This window comes from Schistosoma mansoni, chromosome 1, assembly GCF_000237925.1.
Source record: "Schistosoma mansoni strain Puerto Rico chromosome 1, complete genome".
NCBI lineage: Eukaryota > Metazoa > Platyhelminthes > Trematoda > Strigeidida > Schistosomatidae > Schistosoma > Schistosoma mansoni.
In genome coordinates this window covers 10,110,713-10,133,932 of record NC_031495.1, presented here as the reverse complement: position 1 = coordinate 10,133,932, position 23,220 = coordinate 10,110,713, and the positions used below count along the sequence as shown (strand labels likewise).

Genomic DNA, 23,220 nt, shown 5'->3' with positions numbered 1-23,220 from the left:
GCGTTTGATCCTAGTATTGGACTTTTCAGCAGTGAACACCCAAGATCCCGCGCATGGGACTTGCACTTCAGTGATTGACTCTATTATGAAATAAATGTTCGTATAGAAATAAATTAGTAGCATGATCTTTTACTCTCTTTTAATGATTATTTAGCCGAATAACATACGCAGCATACCACAATGAACAAAGTGTAGGTATACACGAACACAACCTGTACTTTAAAAAAATATGATATACTACCAATCACATCAATGTATATAGAGAACGACTGAAGACAAATTTTATCAGAAAAATATCAAAATCCTGAACTGAAGAAACTCTAAGTATATCAGAGAATTTTTAGAAGCATGGTACTCAAGTCTGCTTGTAAGCAACGGACGCATTGATTCAGGTCAACTGAAGAAAACAGTCAACGGTAACAAAAGGGTAAGTGGCGACAATAATACCTGAGAAAACTGATATGGTGGACAACAGCTCAATCGACCGGAGTGAGAACGACACAAGATTTTCCGGATTGTCTGTGATATGTAATCATGTCTTCAGAAGTCATTATGTGACTTAGTCCACTAGCTATATTCGTTGGCTATAGATAGTTAACTGTATGATATTGTAAATGTGTTCAAATAGTATGTTAATGTTTAACTGATATTAAATATTACTCAGTTCAATTTATACAAATCTGGCCGGAATTAAATCACATAAAGTGATGTATTCAAACATCATTTTGACTTCTTTCCAGAGTCAAAGAAATTCTTATCATTAATCTTTGTTTTCTTACCATGTGTCATGGGATTTAGGGTTGCGGTACCAGACACACGTCAGATATGCATTCTGTAGACATAACCAGGTCATCAGAACAAACTAACTTAACAATTGTAGAATGAATAATCTGGATGCTCACTTCTACATAAGGCAAACACTGGTAATGTTTCAGAAAACAAAAACCTTGTAATAAAACTATTCAGCTAAGAGGAACATAACGTTCGAAATATCACACCTATATTGAATTGCAGTTTGAAAGTATCACAATAGAAACAATAATAACTATTATTATTCCTATCACAGATAATAATAATAATGATAATATATCAAACTGTATAAGAACAGATCAATAAGTATAAGTTTAAAAGAAAATATGAACTAAACGTATATCGGAAAGATGAACTAAGAAAATTTTTCGAAATGAAGCTGGAACATCATACTGTCCAGTTTATTAGAAAGTTTCAGATCTATATATGGTAATTAAATTAATCATGATCGTTGCATCAATGCTCATTTTCGAATAAACCAAATAAATAAAATAAATTTGGGCTAATTACACATTGTGCGTAAGAAATAATATGTACAATGGTAAAAAAAATAATAAAAAATTACATTACAAAATATCACGTAGATGAAATAATCGAAAATAGTAAACGAGAGGGGGAAGGGGAACTGATTTACACAGATACATTTTGAAGATATATCCTTCTATCATTAATATTTGGTAATTTAAAAAAAATCCATGAGAGTATTCCCATCAAAGAAATGGTATAACCAAAAAAAGACTCGATGGAACGAGAGAGATTAACGACAGTTGTACCCAAAAAAACAACATTCAATTGAATATCTTCTTTAAAAAAAGTCTCATTTTATGTGTACAGAAACAGGTTATACAAATAAAGAGAATCTATAACAAATAAATATTCACAGCCCTATATAGACATAATGTATTCAAATTCAATATACAACAAGAATATACGACAAAACTAAAGAAATATATATCTTTGTTCATCCTTGAAGTTTGACTAGGTGACATATACAAATTAAATTTTTCATTAAATGTATTTTCCTAAAAATTGTGCTGTTGTAATCATATAAGAATTAACATCAACTGATCGAATAAAATCTGATACTAGTAAATCATTGTAATCTGCACGTTCACCGACTTCTTTAATAAGGCACATATTTAAAAAATCTCGTAAATGATTGGAATATGGTAGATTACTTGAAAGACTTGGAGGATCACGATTTACAATCTAAGAAATAAAAGGTCGAAATATCAAGAAATTTAAATGTGTGTTCATGTAGGAAAAATCTAATTGTCTATTATGAGGATATTTTACTATTTAGTTTACAAAATGTTTCTACACATACATTCAGTGGACTATCACATACTAAGAAATATGGTTGTAAAAGTACAAATATCTAATAAAGTATGTGTAGTTTAAACTGATATTCGAAAAAAAGATAATGAAAATAGAGCCTACAACAGATTTGCATTGGACCAAGTTGCCATAACACATTAGGACGAGATGAAAATAACAAAAATGATGGATATGAAGTAATAGTAATGACAAAAAGAAAAGCTAAATCTTTGGAATATGGTTTGAAAAGAAAGAATGGAAAGGTATGTATGAGGGGATACTAAAATCTGAAATCGCAAGAAACATAAACATAAAATGCATCTGCACTATTTTGAATGATTCTGAGCCATATTACCCAAAATCGTCAACCCTTAGTCGTAGCTATCAAGCAGACCCCAACTAGATAGACTGCATCTATCAGCAAGGCTCAGACAAACAGTTAATGATTTCATGAACTGATGCCACTTTCTGGTTTGGTTGCCCGTAGTTTTTATCAAACGTACTTCTGAATCAACAAGCATTACCGATCGAGGTAGGCGGTGGTTGAGCATATGTAACACATATTCTAACAACCTAAGTAAGTGAATTCACATGACCAACCGATTTGTTGTCCTTGTCAAGTAACCTGTGTCTAATCTAATTGTTGTTCACTTAATGGTTTAAACATAAGCGTGCAATGCTTTGAAGGTATCGGAGATTGAACACTAGCAATCAAAAAATACCTAAATGGTGACGTGTTGATAGAAGCTATCCCAACTTGCTGATTTAGTGCTGAGATTTCGCCAGGCACCAACTCCGAAGTGTTGATGAGGCCTTCAATTTAGGTAAAATGGCCAATACTCTAGACTACTTTACTGACTATCACCCGTGGCAAGCTAATTAGTCGGCAATCCAAACCAATACCAACAAGGAATATCACTTAAATCGGGCGTCGGTAAACATGTCCACGTTTCAAAACCTGATGAAGACAATGTTTCATCTACACATACTGGTCTAAATCTAAAACCAGACTATTTTTCCCTGGTTTGTTCTTTCTGATCCCTAGATAAGCGCGGAAGGATTGCTGAGATTATGATTTTAGATATTATATTAGTCAATTTGATTCCGCTGTGGTTATCACAAAAAACTTTTGTCCCTCTTCATAGACTTGGACAATAAGATATCGAAAGCGGTCAGATGAGATTACATCAAGTTCACAGACTGGGTGTTTATTTATTTATTTGAACACACAAACATCAGTGCAAGAGGGCACCAAATACATATGCACCACACAATAAAAATGAGGCTATTAGTAGTTATCATTGATTTGTATGAGAGCTGGAATACTGTCCTGATGCCCAAATCGAAGCAGATGGTTTTCTTAGAAGGTCACTCTCCGAGCCTTTGATTTGAAGGTCTTATTCACAAGGCAGTGGAACAACTTTAGGAGATGCAGTCCCATGGTAACCGGTGACCAACGATAGGTTCATACGCCTTTTGTTTCCTTGGGACTTAGTGACGTTCTAGTTAACTGAACCGCTAATACTAGACCATGATCGGTAGAGATCTCTAGGCTTTTACCCATCAAGGTCCGCTGCTCTTCTTGATCTTAAATTACCTTCAATCTTTTTAACCTCACTAGGATTCCGAGAACCTGTGTCAAATTGCCATTGAGGCTGACTGGAGATACAGAGTAATTGAAAGGTGGTCGGAGATCAGTTGAACTGTTTTTCTAAGTGTTCTCCACTACTAACTAATCCACTAGATTGAAATAGCTTCATCCTTTTCCGAGGTAGTCCCACTAAGACTTGGCTTTGTAATATCTTTTTCCTTAATTAGTCTGTAGAATTGTCTAGCATCGTTTATATTCGTTGCCTGTTTCAACTCTTTCGCTCACGTTAATTTAAACCGATATATGAAAAAATAAAATTCATGTTAATGTATTTCGCGAAATATTACTCACATTTTCAAAGTAGTCAAGAAACATAAATTAATCAGTGCATCAAAGATAATTCATATAGATAATAATTGGATTTCTTACATAAAATTGAATAATTATGCAAGTTTACTGAGTACCCTGTAACAGCACAGTACTACATTTAAACTAGTTCTAGAAGAAACATACTCAATTTTTATTATTAGTGATTTGCATAATACTGACAGAAATACTTCGCAGAAATACTCATAGAGTAAACATTCCATTAAAACAATATGCTATTCTATTTAATGTCAATGATAGATTTTTTTACAGAAATGTAATATTCAAGAAAACTTTCTAAGCGTTTAAAACACATTTAGATAACTGATAATATCTATCTGCTAAAAATATTTTATAAAACAACATATTTAAATAGATGAACTAATTAGTGCATTATAGTGCTAAACTTAGCAATTTGGATTATACACTTGCATATAATAATTATGGTTCATTGTATATGATTTGTTAATTCTCAAATGATTAATCATCTCTTTACAGTGACTGAATTCATAATAATTTCTTATTTTTGAAATATTTTAATTGTTTAAGTTCAATATGATGATTACGACTACACTGATAGTAATAGTGATGATCTTGAATCCGTCCATTTTAAACTTCTCAAAATCATAAGAACAACAAAAACACATCAGCAAGCTATAAATATAGTTATGTTTGTTTGATTATTGAGAACGTAAAAATTACTAGTGAATCAATCATGAGATTTAGACAATACATTAATGGTAGCAACACATGATTATGCGGTGTTGTTCATTTACTAACTTGAAGTAAAAATTTTCAAGAAAATTTACAAGTCAATTCGCGCTTAAATATATATATATATATAATTCTACAAAGCCTCGTGATTTATAATTAATTGCAGTGATACAATAAAACAGTTGGCAGAACAAAAATATGCTGAGATGAACCATTTATAACACATTAGGTAAATAGTATCTTTCTGTGTATTGCCATTTAAAGAAATATAAACTTATACTACAATCCAAGGCAGGTTTATTGTACGTTCTGATCTTTTTGAAAGTAGTAACTAATTAAAGACAAGTTGTATTATTATTAAGATTATAAGTGATTCATTGTATGCTTTGTTATACACAAGTTATGATTTGTGCAACTTCATTAATGGGATAATTAGGACTTTATTTTTCCCATCGTGGATGCGAAAAAAGTAACAATGTGAAGATTTCAAAGTATTTCGAAGATGCATCGAGAATATTGTGAGTAGGACGAATATTATTTATATATATATGAATTACCTGGTTGAATGCATCTACAGGATCTTTAGGCGGTTCGTATGGGTTTGTACCAGTAGCCAATTCATAAATGCTTAGGCCTAAAGACCAAATATCAGATTTAACCCCATAACTTTTTATAGGACCACAGCTTACACGCTCTGGAGCAAGGTAACGCCATGATCCAACATCCGTTAAAATTTCACAGTTGGAAAGAGTGACGGCAGTACCAAAGTCTCCTAACTATAAAGTAAAAGTTAAAAAAAATTAGGATATAAAAGATACTTTAGTAAACTACGAAAATACTTTGAAGTATTTTCATAACAATATAGTGGAAATGAATGCTATAGAAGTTACGTAGAACTTAACAAGTCATGATCAATAGGTAAAAATCTGTGGTAAACTGATTATATGGAAGTCGTATCTTAACATACTCGAAATGTACTTTATATATATATAGTAATTAATCACAGCAATGTAATACCGTGACAATAAAGATTTCAAGTCTAGCACCATGGTTGCAAGACAATATCCACAAAATCTAGTCAAACATTATATTACTGAATAAGCAAAAAAAGATATTCTGACAGCAGATCATTTCACCGTACATAATTTTAAGAGTAGATATAGTTTATAATATTAAAATAGCAGTAGTGAAGAAAATTCCAAAGACGACTATCTAAACTACTATTTTACTCCAGTCCTAATATAGTAATGAAATTTTTTTTAAATCGTTGTGAAATCAAGTGATATTAACAAATGTAACACACCAAATAGAAATATGTGTTATCGAATAAAATTAAGTCAGTATTGTTAAGGTTAGAAGTGAAAAACTATTGCCACTCATACTTCAGCCTACATTAAAGTAGCCTAATAATGTAAACCAGTTTGCTTACAAATGTGAAATAGATGCTTTGGATGGTACAGTTGTTCCAAATTACTATATAGTGCTCAGTTTTGATAAGGGTGATAAGCGTGTTTGATGAGCACGTCTAGAATAAGCCTCAGACTTTGAGTCTGTTCCAAGACCACTATAATTAAGAAAGTTTATAAATGATAAAACTGATAGTGAGACAGCAAATTGATTGTGTTCTTAATTCTCTGGAAGAGGATGGTATACTGTAGATGGAGGAAAAAATTCCACTTTATTGTTAACCAAAGCAATTATATGACAAGGAGATGTTCTTCCCTTATTTTTTAAATGATCTAAAATCTCCTACAAAGTCTCTTTTGTTGAGTGTGAGAATGGTCTTACTCCATGTAGGCCAGTTCCCACCAAGTTGTTCTTTTTCTATAAACTGAAGTGATTGAAATACATAATATGTGGTCTACTTATTATCCCTTACCACAATATTAGCTGAATAAGATTAAAGCACAGAAATACTGGCAAACATTATCATTGTTAATCTGCGCTAGATGGGAAATCGTTGACTTGTAGTACATCTCATCAAGAGAACAATATATAATCACCTTCGAAATATCCAATAATGAGGTATGAATATACTTTAAACAATTCAATTGAATTTATCTTACCATCTTATTATGCCCCCAAATGCCCTGGTACGGCCGAGAGTGGGGAGGTCAGCTCTCCCTCTCAAAATACTCTCACATGGCCTCGCGAATATATAGCCTCTGCTAGGGAAGTCCTACTCACTGCCTTTTCGTGGCACTACTGATATTTACGAAATCGAGAGGACGAAAAGCGAATGTCCGGCGCTTTAAACGGGTTGGTGGACACGGAGGGTCCACCTAAGGGAGTTGGAAAACCCTGATTCCAAACCAATGGTGTACATGAGTTCCAGTATCCTGAAGGAACAAATGGCGTATGAATCAATCGTTGGTCACCGGCTACCATGGGACTGCATCTCCTCAGGATGCTCCACTGCCTTGTGGGTCAGACCTTTAAGTCAAAGACTCCGGGTGTGGTCCCCTAAGAAAACCACCTACTTCAGTTTGGGCACCTGGGCAGTATCATAGCCCTCACATAAATCAAATGAGATTTGTGTGGTGCATATATATCTGGTGCTTCCTTGTACCAATATTTATATGTTTAAATAAATAAATAACAGATAATATAACCATCTTATTACTTATAATTAACACAGAATATTGTTTCATTGACATTACAATCGCATCTTTTTTTGATATGGTATACTAAACACATAACTCCGCCTGTAGCTCTTCTAGAGTTACTGCCGGTCCCAAGCCCGGGTAAAGGAGGAGGGTTGGGCATGGGGTAGAAAAGCTAACTCGCTAAAAAAAACGCTAACCAGAAAATACTAAACACATAATTTAAGTCTATGTAACATGAAGTAGTAAAAAAGATTACAAAATGGTGGCATATATATATCCATCATCTTACTTTTATTTGTCCACTTTTATTAGCTAACATGTTAGCCGGTTTTATATCACGATGAATCATATTCATATCGAATCGTAAATAATATAATGCTGAAACGATTGAAAATGTTATATGCTTTAAAACATTTTCAGGAATGTATTCATTAACTGCCTTTACCTGTAAAATAATTTAAAGTCAAAATGAGAGTACATAGGATAACAAAGAACAAATAACATCATGAACCTATTGGTATAACAAATACTTTTATTGATTCGCTTAAAAAAAGGACCTCCCTATTTAAACTTAGGGAAATTTAAATAACCAGAATATTTGACTAACTAGCTCTCATTTCACACTTATTGAACTACGAATAAAATTACTCACGTTGATAGAATTTAATAATTTAAAATTTCATGAGATTTCGTAGTTTATATATATATATATATATATATATATATATATATATATATATATATACAAGCTTATATGGACATTCATCTAAATTCGGACAACCAGCTTAAGAGAAATTCGGAATTAAGTATCTAGACGAAATTATATTTAAAACAATATCAGTGACTGAAATTTACGTCATCCCAACGTTTCACAGAGTAAGCCAATCCGAGATTCTTTATGGAAATAACCAAAATTATCAAACGTAAATAAAGTCTGAAAGGAAACCTATACTAAACTGTTGCTTTATCATGTTAGTGTATAGTACGATGTACTACTACTTGATGTAAAATGTGATGAAAATTCGAAATGTATAATGTTTTATGTGTATTTATATACTAACGTTATTGAAAATGTTCGGTTAAATTCAGTGAAAAATGTTCAGATCAGATATCCGGGAGAAACTTTGGAATTATTTCAATTTAAATCACTGAGGAGGTTATTTCAAATACAACTTTTACTTACCATACAAGTTTCTTTAGAAAATTAAGACCAGTCCTATTTGTATTTTTTGCCAAAAAAAAGTCGGTTTCTTCAACTGTAGAAGCCCTTATGACGACTAACAAAAACTCATCACTCAAGATATTTTTTAGGACATTTATGACACATAAGCTGAATACTTATAACTTCTTATAGTCAGCGACATTTTACAAGCTTTCAAACAATTGCATTAAAACACGTGTAGAATGAACTAGATAGGGTGGGTTCTGTAAATAACACATTGACCAGTGAAATGTCAGTCTTATGTTCCTTAAAGATCCTTTCGATGAACTAGTCAACACTTTAAAACAAACAGTTTGGTTTACTGCTGATAAAGAGTAGTACTTATATCATTAAGAAATGTTTTACCTAGTTACCTCAAACGAACTGCCAATAAGATTAGACGCTTGTTAATACAAGAGGTAACTTCGTTTATGAAACATTTAGCAGCCTCTACACACATAACTTTTACATACTACTTAGAATTACTGATTGCACAACATTACGTCTACAGTGGAAGCTTACTTTATTTAGAAGTACATCTAAAGAGATATCCATAAGTTCTAATAAAATCCAAACAGAATCTACATGAGTGAAAGCACAATAAGATCGTAATAAAAATGGATGTGGATGCAATTTTCCTATTTCCAAATCTGCTATCATATCTGGATTACGTGGGTCCAAATTACAAAATGGTATTTTTTTAACTGCAAATGATTCTTTTGTTGATTTTAAACGCATCTTGGAAACTTGTCCAAAAAAACCTTCACCTGATAAAACAATAAAATGAAAAATATCCATATATAAAACAACTGGAAAATAAATAATGACATTTCAATTCATATTAGTCGTAAAGACAACTGAGTTAACTATAATAAACAATAACAAAAAGAGAACGTAAATATTTTTCAAAGTTTTACTAGTCAGCAGGTGATAATTAAATTTGTCATTTGTGAGAAGACCCTGAAGATTGATTACAAGGCAATATACATAAGGTTAAGGTTAGTAATCTGTTAAAATACATCGTGTAAACATTCCTTGATGTAACTTGAGGAAATTCAATGCGAGTTTATCATAAATTAAGCTTTTTCATGGTTTAAATTGAGAAATGACAGTAGTTAGACCACAACTGAAAAGCTGAAAGCATTGAATGGGCGTTTTGTGATAGTATAGGACTCCTCGTCAAAGGCCATGCACAAGCCCGCAACCGGAGATCGATGAGCGGAACACTTAGAAGCGAATCAGCTGACCTTCAGCTACTCTACAGTTCAACCTTTCCCAAACAGTCTGAATGGAACATTGAGATAAATCTCTGAGCTCTAATTGAAGTTCCAAAAGCGATAGATAGTCTGGAACGAGGAAGAACATCTGGTACGGATGGATTAACTTCAAATGTCTCTTAGGATGATGGTCCAATTTTAGTGATTAGGTGAACTAATATTTTAGCTAAATTCTGGGAGTTGGACGTAATCCCATCCGACTGGTCACAGTCACTTATTGTCCCAATATATAAGAAAGGGTCAAAATCATTCTGTGATAACCATAGAGGGATTAGTTTGACTAATATAGCATCTAAAATACTAGCCTCAAAAATTATTGGACGCCTAACTAAGACTCGTGATCTACAAACATGAGGAAATCAGTCACGCTTCAGACCTGGTTGTGGCTGCATCGACCACATATTCACTATTCGTCAGATTTTAGAACACAGGCATGTTTATTGGCATCCAATAATGATGGTGTCTCTTGACTTAAAAACAGCATTTGAGTCTGTAGACCGAGAGGTTCTGTTGCAGTGTCTGTCATTGGAAAGTGTACCTCAGAGGTACATAAACCTTGTGAAGGCTCTTTACTCGAACACTACCAGTCGAGTCAGAGCTTATGGCGAATTGTCATCTGATTTTACAACCTCAAGTGGTGTCTGACAAGGCTGTCCACTATCTGATTTTTATTCAATTTCATCATAAACCTACTGCTTGAAATAACGCTATCGTCGACTGAATTTTCGGGCATTGATCTTCTACCAGGAGGTCCAATTATCAACTGAGAATACTCAGGTGACATAGTCCTGTTTGGTGAAGATGCTGACAAAATGCAGAGTCTTCTGTTGGCACTAAGTAACAATCCAAGGATATTTGGAATGCGTTTCTCCTCATCTAAATGTAAGTTGTTGCTCCAGGACTGGCCTGCGTCAACACCTTAACTGAGGATAGGGAGTGAAGTAGTCGAACGAATTGACAACTTCACTTATCTTGGAAGTCTGACCAGCCCTAATGGGTTAGTGTCTGACGAAATCTCAACACGGATTTAGAAAACTCGTCTGGCTTTTGTCAAGTTACATCACCTTTGGCGAAGATGAGACATCTGTCTATCAATTAAAGGTGGAGTATACTGTGCAGCAGTTCGTTCTGTTTCACTTTAAGGCTGCGAAACGTGCCCACTAAGAGTAGGAGATATTCGTAAGTTCGTAGTATTTGACCGCAGATGCCTTAGAATGATTGCTCGCACCTGCTGGGATCACCGGGCAAGTAATAGTGAGGTTAGACGCAGGGTATTAGAGAATGATGGTAAATCAGTTGACGATGTTGTGAATCTTCATCGAATGAGATAGTTTGGTCACGTATTACGTATGCCTGAACACCGATTACCACGACGCACTATGTTGACTAGTTTTAAGGATGGTTGGAGGAGAGTGACAGGACTCAGAATGGATCACAATGGCTTAGGTGTATACACTCTTTGTCTTCCCTTAAACAGTGAGATTAAAAGTGCTCCATGTCTGTCTTTCTTCCTGTACTATATCCTTATACACAATCTTTCTTTTCTATATTACCATCACCAAATTAGCTACTTCTATGAATTTGGTGTTCATCTTATTGGGCTATTGAGGCATGCCAACTTGGACTGATGCATATATGTGCCTGGTCCTACGTCGCAGCTGACTGACTGACTGAGATAAGAGTGCTGTCTTTTCCCGAGATTGCCTCAATTACATTTGACTTCCTAATTCCGGATTCTTTAATTAGTTTGAAAGGCTATCTTGTGTTCCCGACCGTTGCTGCTACGTTGACGTGGTGGTAAAGCTTCTCTATCGTAATGAATTAATCGGGCTATACTGACCGGAACATCCGTTCCTCAAGGTCCTAGCATGTCAGACAGGTCGGTCGAAGAGTAGTAAGACTAAAGGCAGCACACCTAAGGTCTGAGGGTGAAGTTGTACTTCTGACTGTACAGAGGTGTGACGGCAGTGAAGTGTTTCCCTCAGACAACCAGCCTTCCCACAAAGGAAGGGTGGTGCAAAGAAGCTCGACCCTAAAGATGCATACCTCACCTCATCCCACGGACTTACGTCTCCGAAGGTAAGGTCTCAACAAGTACAATGCTGACACAAAAATTACCCACAAAAAAGTCGTGGTTGACCGACCTCAAGCACTTTTCGCTTGGGCACTGCGGTCACGCTTTCAGGTCACTAAGATTAACGCTAGCCTAGTTTCATTTTTAGGTACCTCTAGAGGAACGATTCCGCGGTGTGGGCAACCGGGAAATGATAACCACCCTCAAGACCACTGTATTCCTAATCAAATGCGTCCGACTACAATACCAGTCCAAATGTGATTAAAAATGAGACTAAATAGTGAGGATATTTTACAAATAAGTTTTTCCGTAATTTAATTTTATTCATTTTTGGTTAAGGATGCATTGATCATATCTTCACCCTCCGCCAAATTTTGAAACACCGTCATACTTATCACAGGCCAATAGTCATAGTGTTTCTTGATATCAGGGCCGCCTTTGATTCGTTGGAAAGGACTTTCCTTTGGGATTGTCTATTGAAGAAGGGTGTGCCTGAGAAGTTTATTAACATCTTAAAGGCCCTGTATACAAACACCTCAGGCAGAGTAAGGGCATACAACCACCTTTATCCATTGTTCCATTCAAGCAGTGGTGTTAGGCAGGGTTGCCCAATCTCACCATTCCTCTTCAACTTTGTCATCGATGACATTCTGGAAACAGCTCTGATCGATGCAAGTAGTGGCGCTATGAATCTGTTGCCTGGAGAAAGACTTCTCGACCTTGAGTATGCGGATGATATTGTCTTACTGTGCGATAATGCCTAAGGCATGCAATCCGCACTTAATCAGTTGGCAATCGGTGTCCGCAAGTACCTTATGTGCTTTGCACCCTCCAAGTGCAAAGTACTCCTGGCAGGATTCTCATCCTGTACTCACCCTGGATGGTGAGCAGATTGAAGTAGTTGAGAAGTTCGTGTATCTAGGTAGCTACAAAAGTGCTGGTGGTGGCGTAAGTGATGAGATCGATGCACGTATAATGAAAGCCAGAGCGGCTTATGCCAATCTGGGCCATCTTTGGCGCCTTCGTGATGTTAGTCTGGCTGTAAAAGGTCGGATCTACAACGCGTCGGTGAGAGCAGTTTTGCTCTATGCTTGTGAAACCTGGCCTCTCCGAGTTGAGGATGTTAGACGTCTCTCTGTGTTTGATCATCGTCGTCTCCGAAGGATTGCTGACATACAGTGGCAACACCCAAAGAATTCCTCGGCGTGCATTATATGCCGACGCTGGGACTAGTTGGAAAAAGCGGAGAGGTGGTCAGTGTATGACATGGTGTCGTGGCATGAAAGAAGGCTGCAAAGAGTTGGTTTCTTTTGGTCCTTCACGACTCCCTGGTTGGGTGGGGTCCGAGAGATGGTGCAACAGTGACTAGAGACGTTATCAGATATAGGTCAGAATAGAAGCCAGTGGCGACCCTGCAGTAACCTTCTTTTACTTTCTTTATGAAGAGTGGTTATAACTTTCTTAACTGAAAGAGTCTTCTGGTTGTGCCTTTCAGTTTCCCCCATCATTACTCTTATTTTTTATATATGCTTCTTGCCCCTTTCCTCTTCCCATTCTCATTGTTTTGTGTGGCAAATATATAACTGGTGCCCCTTTGTACTAATATGTATGTTTAAATAAATAAATAAATCCTTAAGTTAAACTATTTGGCAAACAAGTTTGGAAAATTTAGGATAAATAGTACAGGCGTATGTAAGTAAGAGGATGAATCATGTATTAAAAATGCATACTATAACAAAAGCGAGAAAATATCAAAAAGAACTAGAACATTAAAAAATGGTATAGTTAATTTTAGAATGACTAGAAACACTTGTAATATACTTTATAAACGCCAACCAACAAGAACCTGAAACTCTTCAAAGTGGCCTACTTCGTTTCTCTAGTGCGCCATGAGAAACCTGAAAAGAGGTTACAATCTAGTTGTTTTACAATGAACCAGTGCTTTGATGGCTTTCATAATTCAGTATAAGCAAGAAAAAAATGACATCACTTACGAATTCTTTAGTGATTGTTTTACATAGGGTATACAAAATAGAACTTTATCTTCTAACAGTACTTGATTGACATGAAATATTAATTTAACTTCTAGTTTCCAACTGGTTGACTATATTATCCCTTTTAAATCTTTCGGATCAGTATACTCAGTGAAAATACTGGCCAATATAAAGTCAAATGGATTGAACACCACATTAAAATATAAAAGGATGCAAATTGATTTAAAGAACTATTAACTTACCAAGAATACATGTATCCTCGAAATCATCACCTGTAACAGTTATGGGGGTATCGTTAATATCCAAGATTGCACTTGTAGATAAATTGGGAACAGGAGTTAGGTGACAACGAGGAGAAGTGACTCTACCTAACTTCAGCTTTTGCTCATTAGGAAGGGCGAGAAACCGATGTCTTATGGACTGTTCCGACATATGCAGTTATTCTATTTAAACTCTGAAACAAAAAATAGTGGTAACTATGTACAAACATCGACAAAAAACCAAACTATATTCAGATATAGATTCACTAACCAATATTTCCAACTAAAGCTATGAAATCTACGAGAAATAAGCCGTGATATGATAGAACTGCGAGGATAGAATATTTTTTAAAGTGTTAGTGCAAAAAGTCATGTGTATCATTACACAGAAACACTTGTCTAAACATTTTGCTTAATATTTTTAAAACTCAATCCGGGATACAATCTAGGTGAACAGAGAAAAATTACCCTGTATGAACGTGTGTTAATCCAAGTTGCTGTAATCTGGGTTAGCATAACAAAGTGGAAACAACATGAAAAATCAAGAAGTGAAAGCAATATCAAAAGTAATGTACAACTTCTAGAATTACCCAACCCATACGTTGAAGCTAGCGTTAGTTGATATAAGTAAAAAACGTACCAACCATCTTGACCGACAAAGATTTATAACTTTACCAAGTAATTCATTAATTTTACTTAGCAAATATTGGATTATATGATTGCAACCATACTAATGCAACTAAAAAGCACTTTACTATTACTTGCATATAGACAATGCATCGGAAAAGTTGTAAACAAACGTAAAACCCAATCTTTCTATATTGGAGAAAATTTTGTCTGTTATGGGTAAATTCTGGAGAAGCCGCAATAGAAAACTCTGGAGAAATTTTAGGGTAATGGCACAAAACCCCCGAAATTTCTCCAGGTCTGAGGAAAATCCTCAACTTTTCGGAAAAATTTCGAGTCTTCCTCAGTATTTTTAAAGAATCTTATAACACCTTGAAGAACACTCTAAAATTTCCCAAAGTTTCTCCATAACAGGGAGATTGAGGAGTGGGAAAGTGGTAATCATAGACACGGCATCGTGAAGAAATTCAAAACGTTTTATCGGTTGATTATCGAAGCACCAAACATGCTCGTTCAATTTTCGTAGACTACAAATAAAACATGTGAGAATGAAAGCTGTCTTTAAAGACTGATTCAAATAAACAACATTCTCCACCATTCCTCTACTGAAGTCACAAAGTCTTCTACCTTTGATGAAAATTTGCAAACATTTACCAATAGGTTAATGAACCACAAGTATATGCATAAATAGAGTATTCTTACATAGAAAAGGTACTGAACACATGCGAGCACCACACGATACCGCTTTATAACAATCATACCGCTTCATTTGACCTCAAATCTAAACCTAAACAGCTATTATTTCAAACAAGACACTGTTAAACTTTGTTGGTCAGAAGTAGTTGGCTGTTTGCTTCCTCATGTCTGCTTCTTCTATGAACCGAATTATTCTCTATTTTCGAGAGGTACAAATTATAGTTAACTACAGTGAATACATTTAGGCGTTAAACTACAAACGTTTTAAATACGCTATATTACTTTGATTGCATTTTCACTCCTGAAATCTGCCTGTGAGGATATTAAACCTCTTTAAGTATAGGAGACTTCTAACCAAGGAAAAGAATTATCTGTTGCGCCTAATCGTGGCTCCAAATGAATTCTCTGATATTTTCTTTGATTAGACTCATGAATACACCACGTAATACACGAGCAATTCTGTGATGGGGAAGCCTGTAAAAATGTCTTAGTAGTATGTAAAGTACCAAAGAGTTTCTCGATAACTTCAAAACTATATCCCTGTCAACTGTGATAAATATGCCAACTTATCATACAGAATGAAAAGGATCTAAATCGTCAAATCTATTCTTAGTACGGAGACTGATGGTCTTCAGACATTTTTACTTAGGTGGTGTGTTGAAAATGTGTAAGTTCAACCTCTAAATGTCTTATATGTTGTGGCACTTTTAAGAGCTATCGAGTAGTTGGAATATCATTATCTCAGGTCTTAGATCCAAGGCGGCCCGCTTCAACATCTGGATTACCTGTTCCTGCCATCTGGATGTTTCGACAAGTTATCCGTTCTTGCTTGTTTGAACACATCATTGTGTAATAATCGCACAACCTATTAAGAACATGCAAGAAAAAGCCCGATCAGCGATAGTTGATAATATGCAGCGAAAAGAACATACATCGTTTAAATGTCGACTGACTGAACTGCTAACGCCTAAATGCTGATCACTCAATACATTTATCATCAGGATCGAACAAGAAGCGAGAAACGGAAAACTTTTGAGATATTTTTGCTGGGAATTTCATATTGTACCAAAAATATAATATTAAATAAAGCCAATAATGTTATTAGCAATAAAATATCAAGACGAAACTGTACCTTTAGTGAGTTCAGTATTCGTATATTTGGTCGCGACTTATCCCACTGAAGTTAGTTTTTACCATGCAGTGTTCACTGTTCCCGATTCGACCCGATAGCCTATGTCTTTTAGGCGTATATATACTCAAAATAACGAATATATACGATTTCACATTCAGCATGACATTGGAGAATAATACACAAATATGTAAACACTCAAATATTCTAGACTACATTGTTGTGTTTCATCTCAACTCAAAGAGCAGTTAACTAAACAGGAAAAATGCATGGTTTCTATCAGAACTCATATCTTCTGGAACGCAACTCACCTTGAAAAATCACTATTGTCCGTGAAGTTTGTATTGGGTGCCATATATTTCTACACTCAGTTTCACGACATATAGCATAAAGCTTATTTGTTCGCAACCACCAGTTCATTATTATCATCACTTTCAGACAAACGTTCCTGTTTCTTTCGTCCCGCTCCTCTGTTATGACTTGATACAGAAACACATACATGAGGACAATATGTATTTTTCATCTTCGGTATTATGGTAGTCAACATGATAAGAGGCATTTCAGATCACAGTAGGTAACTTGTAGGGGTGAGCATGGATTACCGTAACGTATATATGCCTGCTAAACTTCGTGGCAGAGAACAGGCGACTCGCCGATAATCTCCAAAAACCACCATGCTGATCAATTCAGTCCCTTAATGTCCGCCTAAAGCTTCGAAAGCAAATTGTTCTTTCGTCCGATATTTTCCATTAGCATTCAGGAATTCAACTTGGGGCTTGCCTCGTAATGCACTTGAAGCTTCAAAAGTGAATATTCACCCACCACCGACGTATCTCATTCATCGGCTCCGTAAAAACAACCGTAGATTCGATTGATTATGAAAAGATGAGTCGCAGTATCAAGGAGTGATCTATACACAGCCGTTCCTTACTGAATACAGCCTGTTGATCTCGAAGTTGAACGACCAGTAAATCTTTCATCCGTTTCCTCACTACAGTTTCCTCTTTTTTCGGTAGATCTTGTTAGACTTGTGTTCTGATCTTGAACACTATCTCGAATCCGTTGAGTCTCTCAGTGTCTCAAAGGAAATCCTTATTGAACTATTGTAGTGCTATTTCTCCAGTTATCCAATGCTTCTTTAGCTTCAGTTTCATCTTGGCCACAACCATATGATATTCTGGAGTTATGTCAGCCCCTCTCTTGGTTCTCATGTCTTCCATTGATCTTCTGAATTTTTTAGTGATGCAAATATAATCTATCTGGTTCTTTGTGTCAGGATCCGGTGAGACCCATGTAGCTTTGTGTATGGGTTTGTGGGGAACATAGTGCCACTTATAACCATTTTGTTGAATACACATGTCTGTAAATCTCTCACCGTTCTCGTTCCTTTCTCCCAGTTCATGCCATCCCGCGATATCTTCACATTCAGTGTTATCCGTTCCGACTTTGTCGTTTAAGTCTCCCATTAGAATGATCACACTCGTTGCGATCCCCTCCTTTGTTTTGAAGGATACTTTGATGGTTCTGAACCCATAAGATTCTTATCCTATAAGTGTTTTTCGTTCTATTTTGAATGGCATCAGTGAAAATAATTGTGTATGCGAAGCATTTTTTCCCGCATGACCGACCAGGGTACAACAGCAACTCTCCCGACTCTATCGTTTTTTGTCCAGCTTGGGTCCAGTGTGTTTCACTTATTCCGAGAAACTCTACGTGTCGTTATCGGTTTCCAATGCGAAAAATCTATTCCGATGGCTAAGCTTTTATTCATCTTCCTTTGAGAAATACAAAGATAATTTCAACATTGTGTAATATTAAGCAAAGGTGGATAATAGCTAGCAGTGGGATCCAGGACGCGCGTTTCGTCCTATTTAGGACTCGTCAGCTGGATGTACCTCCATTTCACTATAGGTCTTGAACCCAGTACTGTTCGCTTCAAACGCCATCGCGTTATCCACTTAGTTACTGAGCCCTAATAGCCACGTGCTAGTGCAATGGGGTGAAGTTTAAATTCACTTGATATTGTTTACTTGTATCTTCCCATTGAAGTTTGGGACTGCAATTGATCAGTCACTTATTGGATTATGTCCTGGATTCCACTGCTAACCACTGCCCATCCATTGTAGTTCTAAACACAAATGGGAAGATTCAAGTAAACAATACCAAGTGAACTATTTAATATTGTCCTGCATTAACACTCCGGAGTAAGAATTTTGCCTCCAATAGGAAATTAATGTGGCGAGCAATGGGTTAACTGATTTGAGTGAGAAATGCATTTACACATTAAGAAGGATTATAGATCCTAAATTGCGCGATATAGTAAATTTGTGTTCACATAGTAAATTGTTGGACTATTATTGGTTGGTATAACTCGGCAACTTATACAAATCTTACAGTAAATAGATCACATAAAAAGTGGTGTACCCATAATTCGGTTTGATTTATTTTGAGAGTCAAAGAAATTCTTATCATCAGTCTTTGACTTTTGAACCACGCATCTTTTATCTTGTGCTAAGGTTACCATGCAAATTTGGTTGGGGGTTATTAATAATGTTTAAGACATGGGCTTGATTAGCAGACTTATCAAGAATAATTGACCCAATCAAGCGTTCCTAATAATAAGGTCAACAGTAAGCTACACATTATAACAATAACGAGTGGTTAACTTTGAAGATTAGAACATTTAAACACATACTGACGTTTGAAATGAATATCTTACCGATGGCATGTTCATCACAAAAAGGAAACCAACAACCGGTAACGCTCTTGAAAATACACGAATAGTAGGTTGTGTCTGACCCGAACGTAATTCAGCACCAGTCTAATGAAACAAATGAAACATTTTATTGAAGCAGTCAGATGAAATTAAGAAGAATTAAATATTTAATGTATGAACAAAGGAAAATTAAACTGAATCTTTACCTCTCATTCATTCATTAATTATTGCATAAGCTCCCAAACGATGTTTTTGTACGGGTGTTTGTTGTGAAAATAAATATGTACTTTGTCCATAAAATTAGACTACCATCTTAGTGTCTAACTCCGCCTGGAGCACCTTTGAGGTTACCGTCGGTCCCAAGCCTGGGTAAAGGAGGAGAGTTGGGCATGGGGTTGGTGACCCCATCCCGTAGAAGACTCTCCTGCTAAAAAACGCCAACCAGAAAAAATAATTCAAACCATTTAAACTCTGCCCTGGGAGTTAGAAGGTCTTCATTTCGAAGAGATATGACGCCTCAGGATGGAAGCCAAGTTCCTTCGGAAGTCACGAGGCTGATGCCCCTTCTGACAACTAGAGCAACCATTAATTTAGGTAGATGGAATGTTCGCATAATGTGGGAGAGCCATCCAAATTGCTGCAGAAATGAAAAGACACAATCTGGAGGTGCTTGAAACCAGTGAAACACATTGGAAGCATGTTGGACAACAAAGACTAGCTTCAGGGGAGCTGCTGTTATACTCCGGCCATGAAGAAGAAAATGCTCCACATACAAAAGGCGTTGCGCTATCCAAACAAGCACAGAAAGCACTTATATAAGATGAGAATCTCACGGACCCAGGATCATCCAAGCCTCCTTCAAAACAAAGAAAGAGGACATTACAATGAACTTCATCCAATGTTGTGCGTCTACCGACGAATACAATGAAGATGTTAAAGGTGAATTCTACGATGGGCTGCAGTCAATCGTCGAGAAATGCCCAACAAAGAACTTGACCATTCTGATAGGAGACCTAAATACCAAAGTTGGAATGGGCAACACCGGATACGAAGATATCATGGGACGACATGGACTGGGAAAGAGAGACGAAAATGGTGAGAGATTTGCAACCTATGTGCATTCAACTACTTGGTTACAGGCTGTACAATATTCCCACACACAAAGATAAATGGATCTCATCGCATCACACTACAGAGATTCAGATCGGCCATACTTGCATCAGTAGAAAATTCAGATGGTCAATGGAAGACGTGAGAACCAAGAGAGGAGCTGACGCAGCCTCAAATCACCACCTGTTTATGACCAAGATGAAACTGATGCTAAAGAAGCATTGGACAACTAGAGAAACAGCATTACAAAAGTTTCGTACGACTTTCCTTTGAGACACTGAAAGACTCAACGAATTCGAGCTAGTTCTCGGGAACGGATCACAAGCCTAACAAGATCTACTCAAAGAAGAGGGAACTGCCTTGGAGAACAACTGGAAAGGGATCAAGGAGGCAATCACTTCAACATGTCAGGAGCTATATGACAATCTACGTTGTCCATAAACGTGCTTTCAACCCAACAGCACGGTTTTTGGATGGGTCATTCTTGTATAATCATCCTGCTGACCGCTGTGAACAGATGAACAACCATTTTGGATGGCTAGGGGAAGGTTGATGTAATATACTTTGACATCTCAAGACCTTTTGACAAAATCAATCACATATATCTTATAAATAAGCCCAAAAGCCTAGATGTCACTTCACCGTTAGTTGATTAGCTTGCTTTATATCCCGATGTTTGACTTTCTAGGGTCATGGTAAAATCCGCTTTTTCTCAGGATAATAATAGCAATAATGAACTATTGTGTCGTCATGACGTTTTCTGCGTCATTTGACAGATGTCGGATTCCCCCTGGAAAGTGGATGCAATCCACCTTATGACCAACTTCATAAGAGCCTTTAAACAATGAGTAATCATGAATTAAAAAAAGTAGGTTTACCGACAGCTTCACAATACCCTACTTCATATTTATCAGACAAAATTAATTTACTTTCAATAGTAATCCACAATCTAAAATACGAGAGAAATAGTTGAACAGCACAAATACATTATTGTTACAAAAACCTTACATCAGTGGTTGCACAAGCATTCTCTACATCAACCAAAAGTCCGATAGCCGATACAGCAACAACAAAATGAGAAAAAACACGATGAACAAAATTATTCAAACATTCTTGAACATTTATCCAGATTCGGAGTGATTCAGAACCAGCAGAAACTCTTGCTACTTGTGGACCGGTTGTTGATGAAACTTATAGGAAAATCGAAGTCTCATGGCCAAGAAAACTGAGGAAGTCCAAAGATAACACTCACTGCAACATCAAAACACATCACCGAATTGGAATGTCAACACAAAGTAATATTCCGTAGTGTTTATAAATCCACGAAAAATGTTCAACACATTTTGACCCTTAGTCTTTGGAATCGAAAAGTCTACAGACACTATCTATCACGACGAAGTGATGTCTACACAAATAACAAGCTTGAGTGCGTCCGAAACATAGTATAATGATTGAGACAGCCGACAACAAAAATGAATAGACTCTTAAACATTTGATCAACCATAAATGCATAAGCTCCCAAACTATGTTTTTGTATGGGTGTTCGTTGTGAAAATAAATATGTACTTTGTCCATAAAATTAGATTACCGTCTTAGTGTTGACATAGCAAGTTAACGACCAAAAATAAATGCTTGATAATTAGAGTATAAAATGCAATTATATAGTTACCGATCTCTAAAATGCCTTTAAGTCATATTGACTCACTATAGTTAATAAGAAGGATGAATTTTCTTAGCTATTCGCTCTATTGAATTTCACCATTTGATGTCATTAATTTGGTTTTCGTAAGGAGTCAATAAGCCACCTCTTATCACTTCAATTGACTCACAATAAATTTTTCATTGTATTATGAAACCAAAACGTTTATCAAGTGGTGATTCTTAAAATTTTGTTGTCGGTATGAACTACTTTACGGATGTTGAAGGTCATTTGTTAAAGATGAAAATTCAACTTTACTAATTGGTGATATATGCTGTGATCAGTGGTTTCCAGATCATCCAAGTTGATGACAAGAAACAGTCATGTAAGATCGATTGATTTAGCACAGTTTAACAACATTTCCAGTAAGCGAAAAATAAATTATATGTTTGACCAAGTAATCTTTACGGAGAAATATTTGCTTAACTAATAATACTCAACAATAATTGAGGCATGTACATAATTACCGAATGTGGTATTGTGTTAAAAATGATTAACAAATATATAATAAATGGATTTAACAAATAGATTACTGACTGGTAATTCTTATTATGCAGAGGTTAATCTCTGAGGAAATTGGGTAATATTTTAGGAATAGTGTATCCCAGTGACATAAAACTGTAGCTTTGGTGGAAGAATTACCTGACTCCGTCTCGCTAACTGGGAAAGTACCGACAACTTCTAGCATCTAACCAGTTTGTTACGGTCAGTCAAACTTTGGAAAAACGTGGACCAATGAAGAACTCTTGTCAGACATTTGGCAATTGCAGTTGCGAACCTTTCTCGTCTATTTCAGTCTCAGTAGCTGGTTAGTACCTTATCAGTTGGGCCACTTATTCATATCACGTATCAACTTATGATCTCGGATACGAACATGGAATTGCAACACTTCAATGAGTTGCGATTTTAAGACTTTCTTCAAGTTTGATGTTTTAAGCCATTTCCACGTATCAATACCAAGGTTGGACCAAGTTTTAAATAAATTGAGCATTGAGTAGAAAGTCAATAATCATAAGATAATTACATTTTCGTG

General features: G+C 35.9%; 2 protein-coding genes across 2 annotated transcripts in view; both read right to left on the bottom strand.

The window, feature by feature from the left end:
* Positions 1 to 1,818: 1,818 nt before the first annotated feature.
* On the bottom strand, positions 1,819 to 14,404 carry Smp_073490 (protein kinase; the record flags this gene model as incomplete). The annotated part of the gene is made up of 5 exons (XM_018793204.1): positions 14,193 to 14,404; positions 9,128 to 9,372; positions 7,694 to 7,849; positions 5,356 to 5,574; positions 1,819 to 2,019 (listed from the first exon to the last, which is right to left on the bottom strand). Exons 1-5 carry the CDS (start codon positions 14,380 to 14,382, stop codon positions 1,819 to 1,821), a joined length of 1,011 nt encoding a protein of 336 aa, XP_018647740.1. The 5' UTR covers positions 14,383 to 14,404.
* A 785-nt stretch (positions 14,405 to 15,189) lies between these two features.
* The window catches only part of Smp_161940 (putative cytochrome oxidase biogenesis protein (oxa1 mitochondrial)), a gene marked incomplete at both ends in the record, with an annotated part of 17,471 nt that continues 9,440 nt past the window's right edge, over positions 15,190 to 23,220 (bottom strand). Inside the window, one exon of the mRNA XM_018793203.1 lies at positions 15,190 to 15,364. Coding sequence (XP_018647739.1) covers positions 15,190 to 15,364 — 175 coding nt within the window. The remainder of the gene's footprint in view (positions 15,365 to 23,220) is intronic.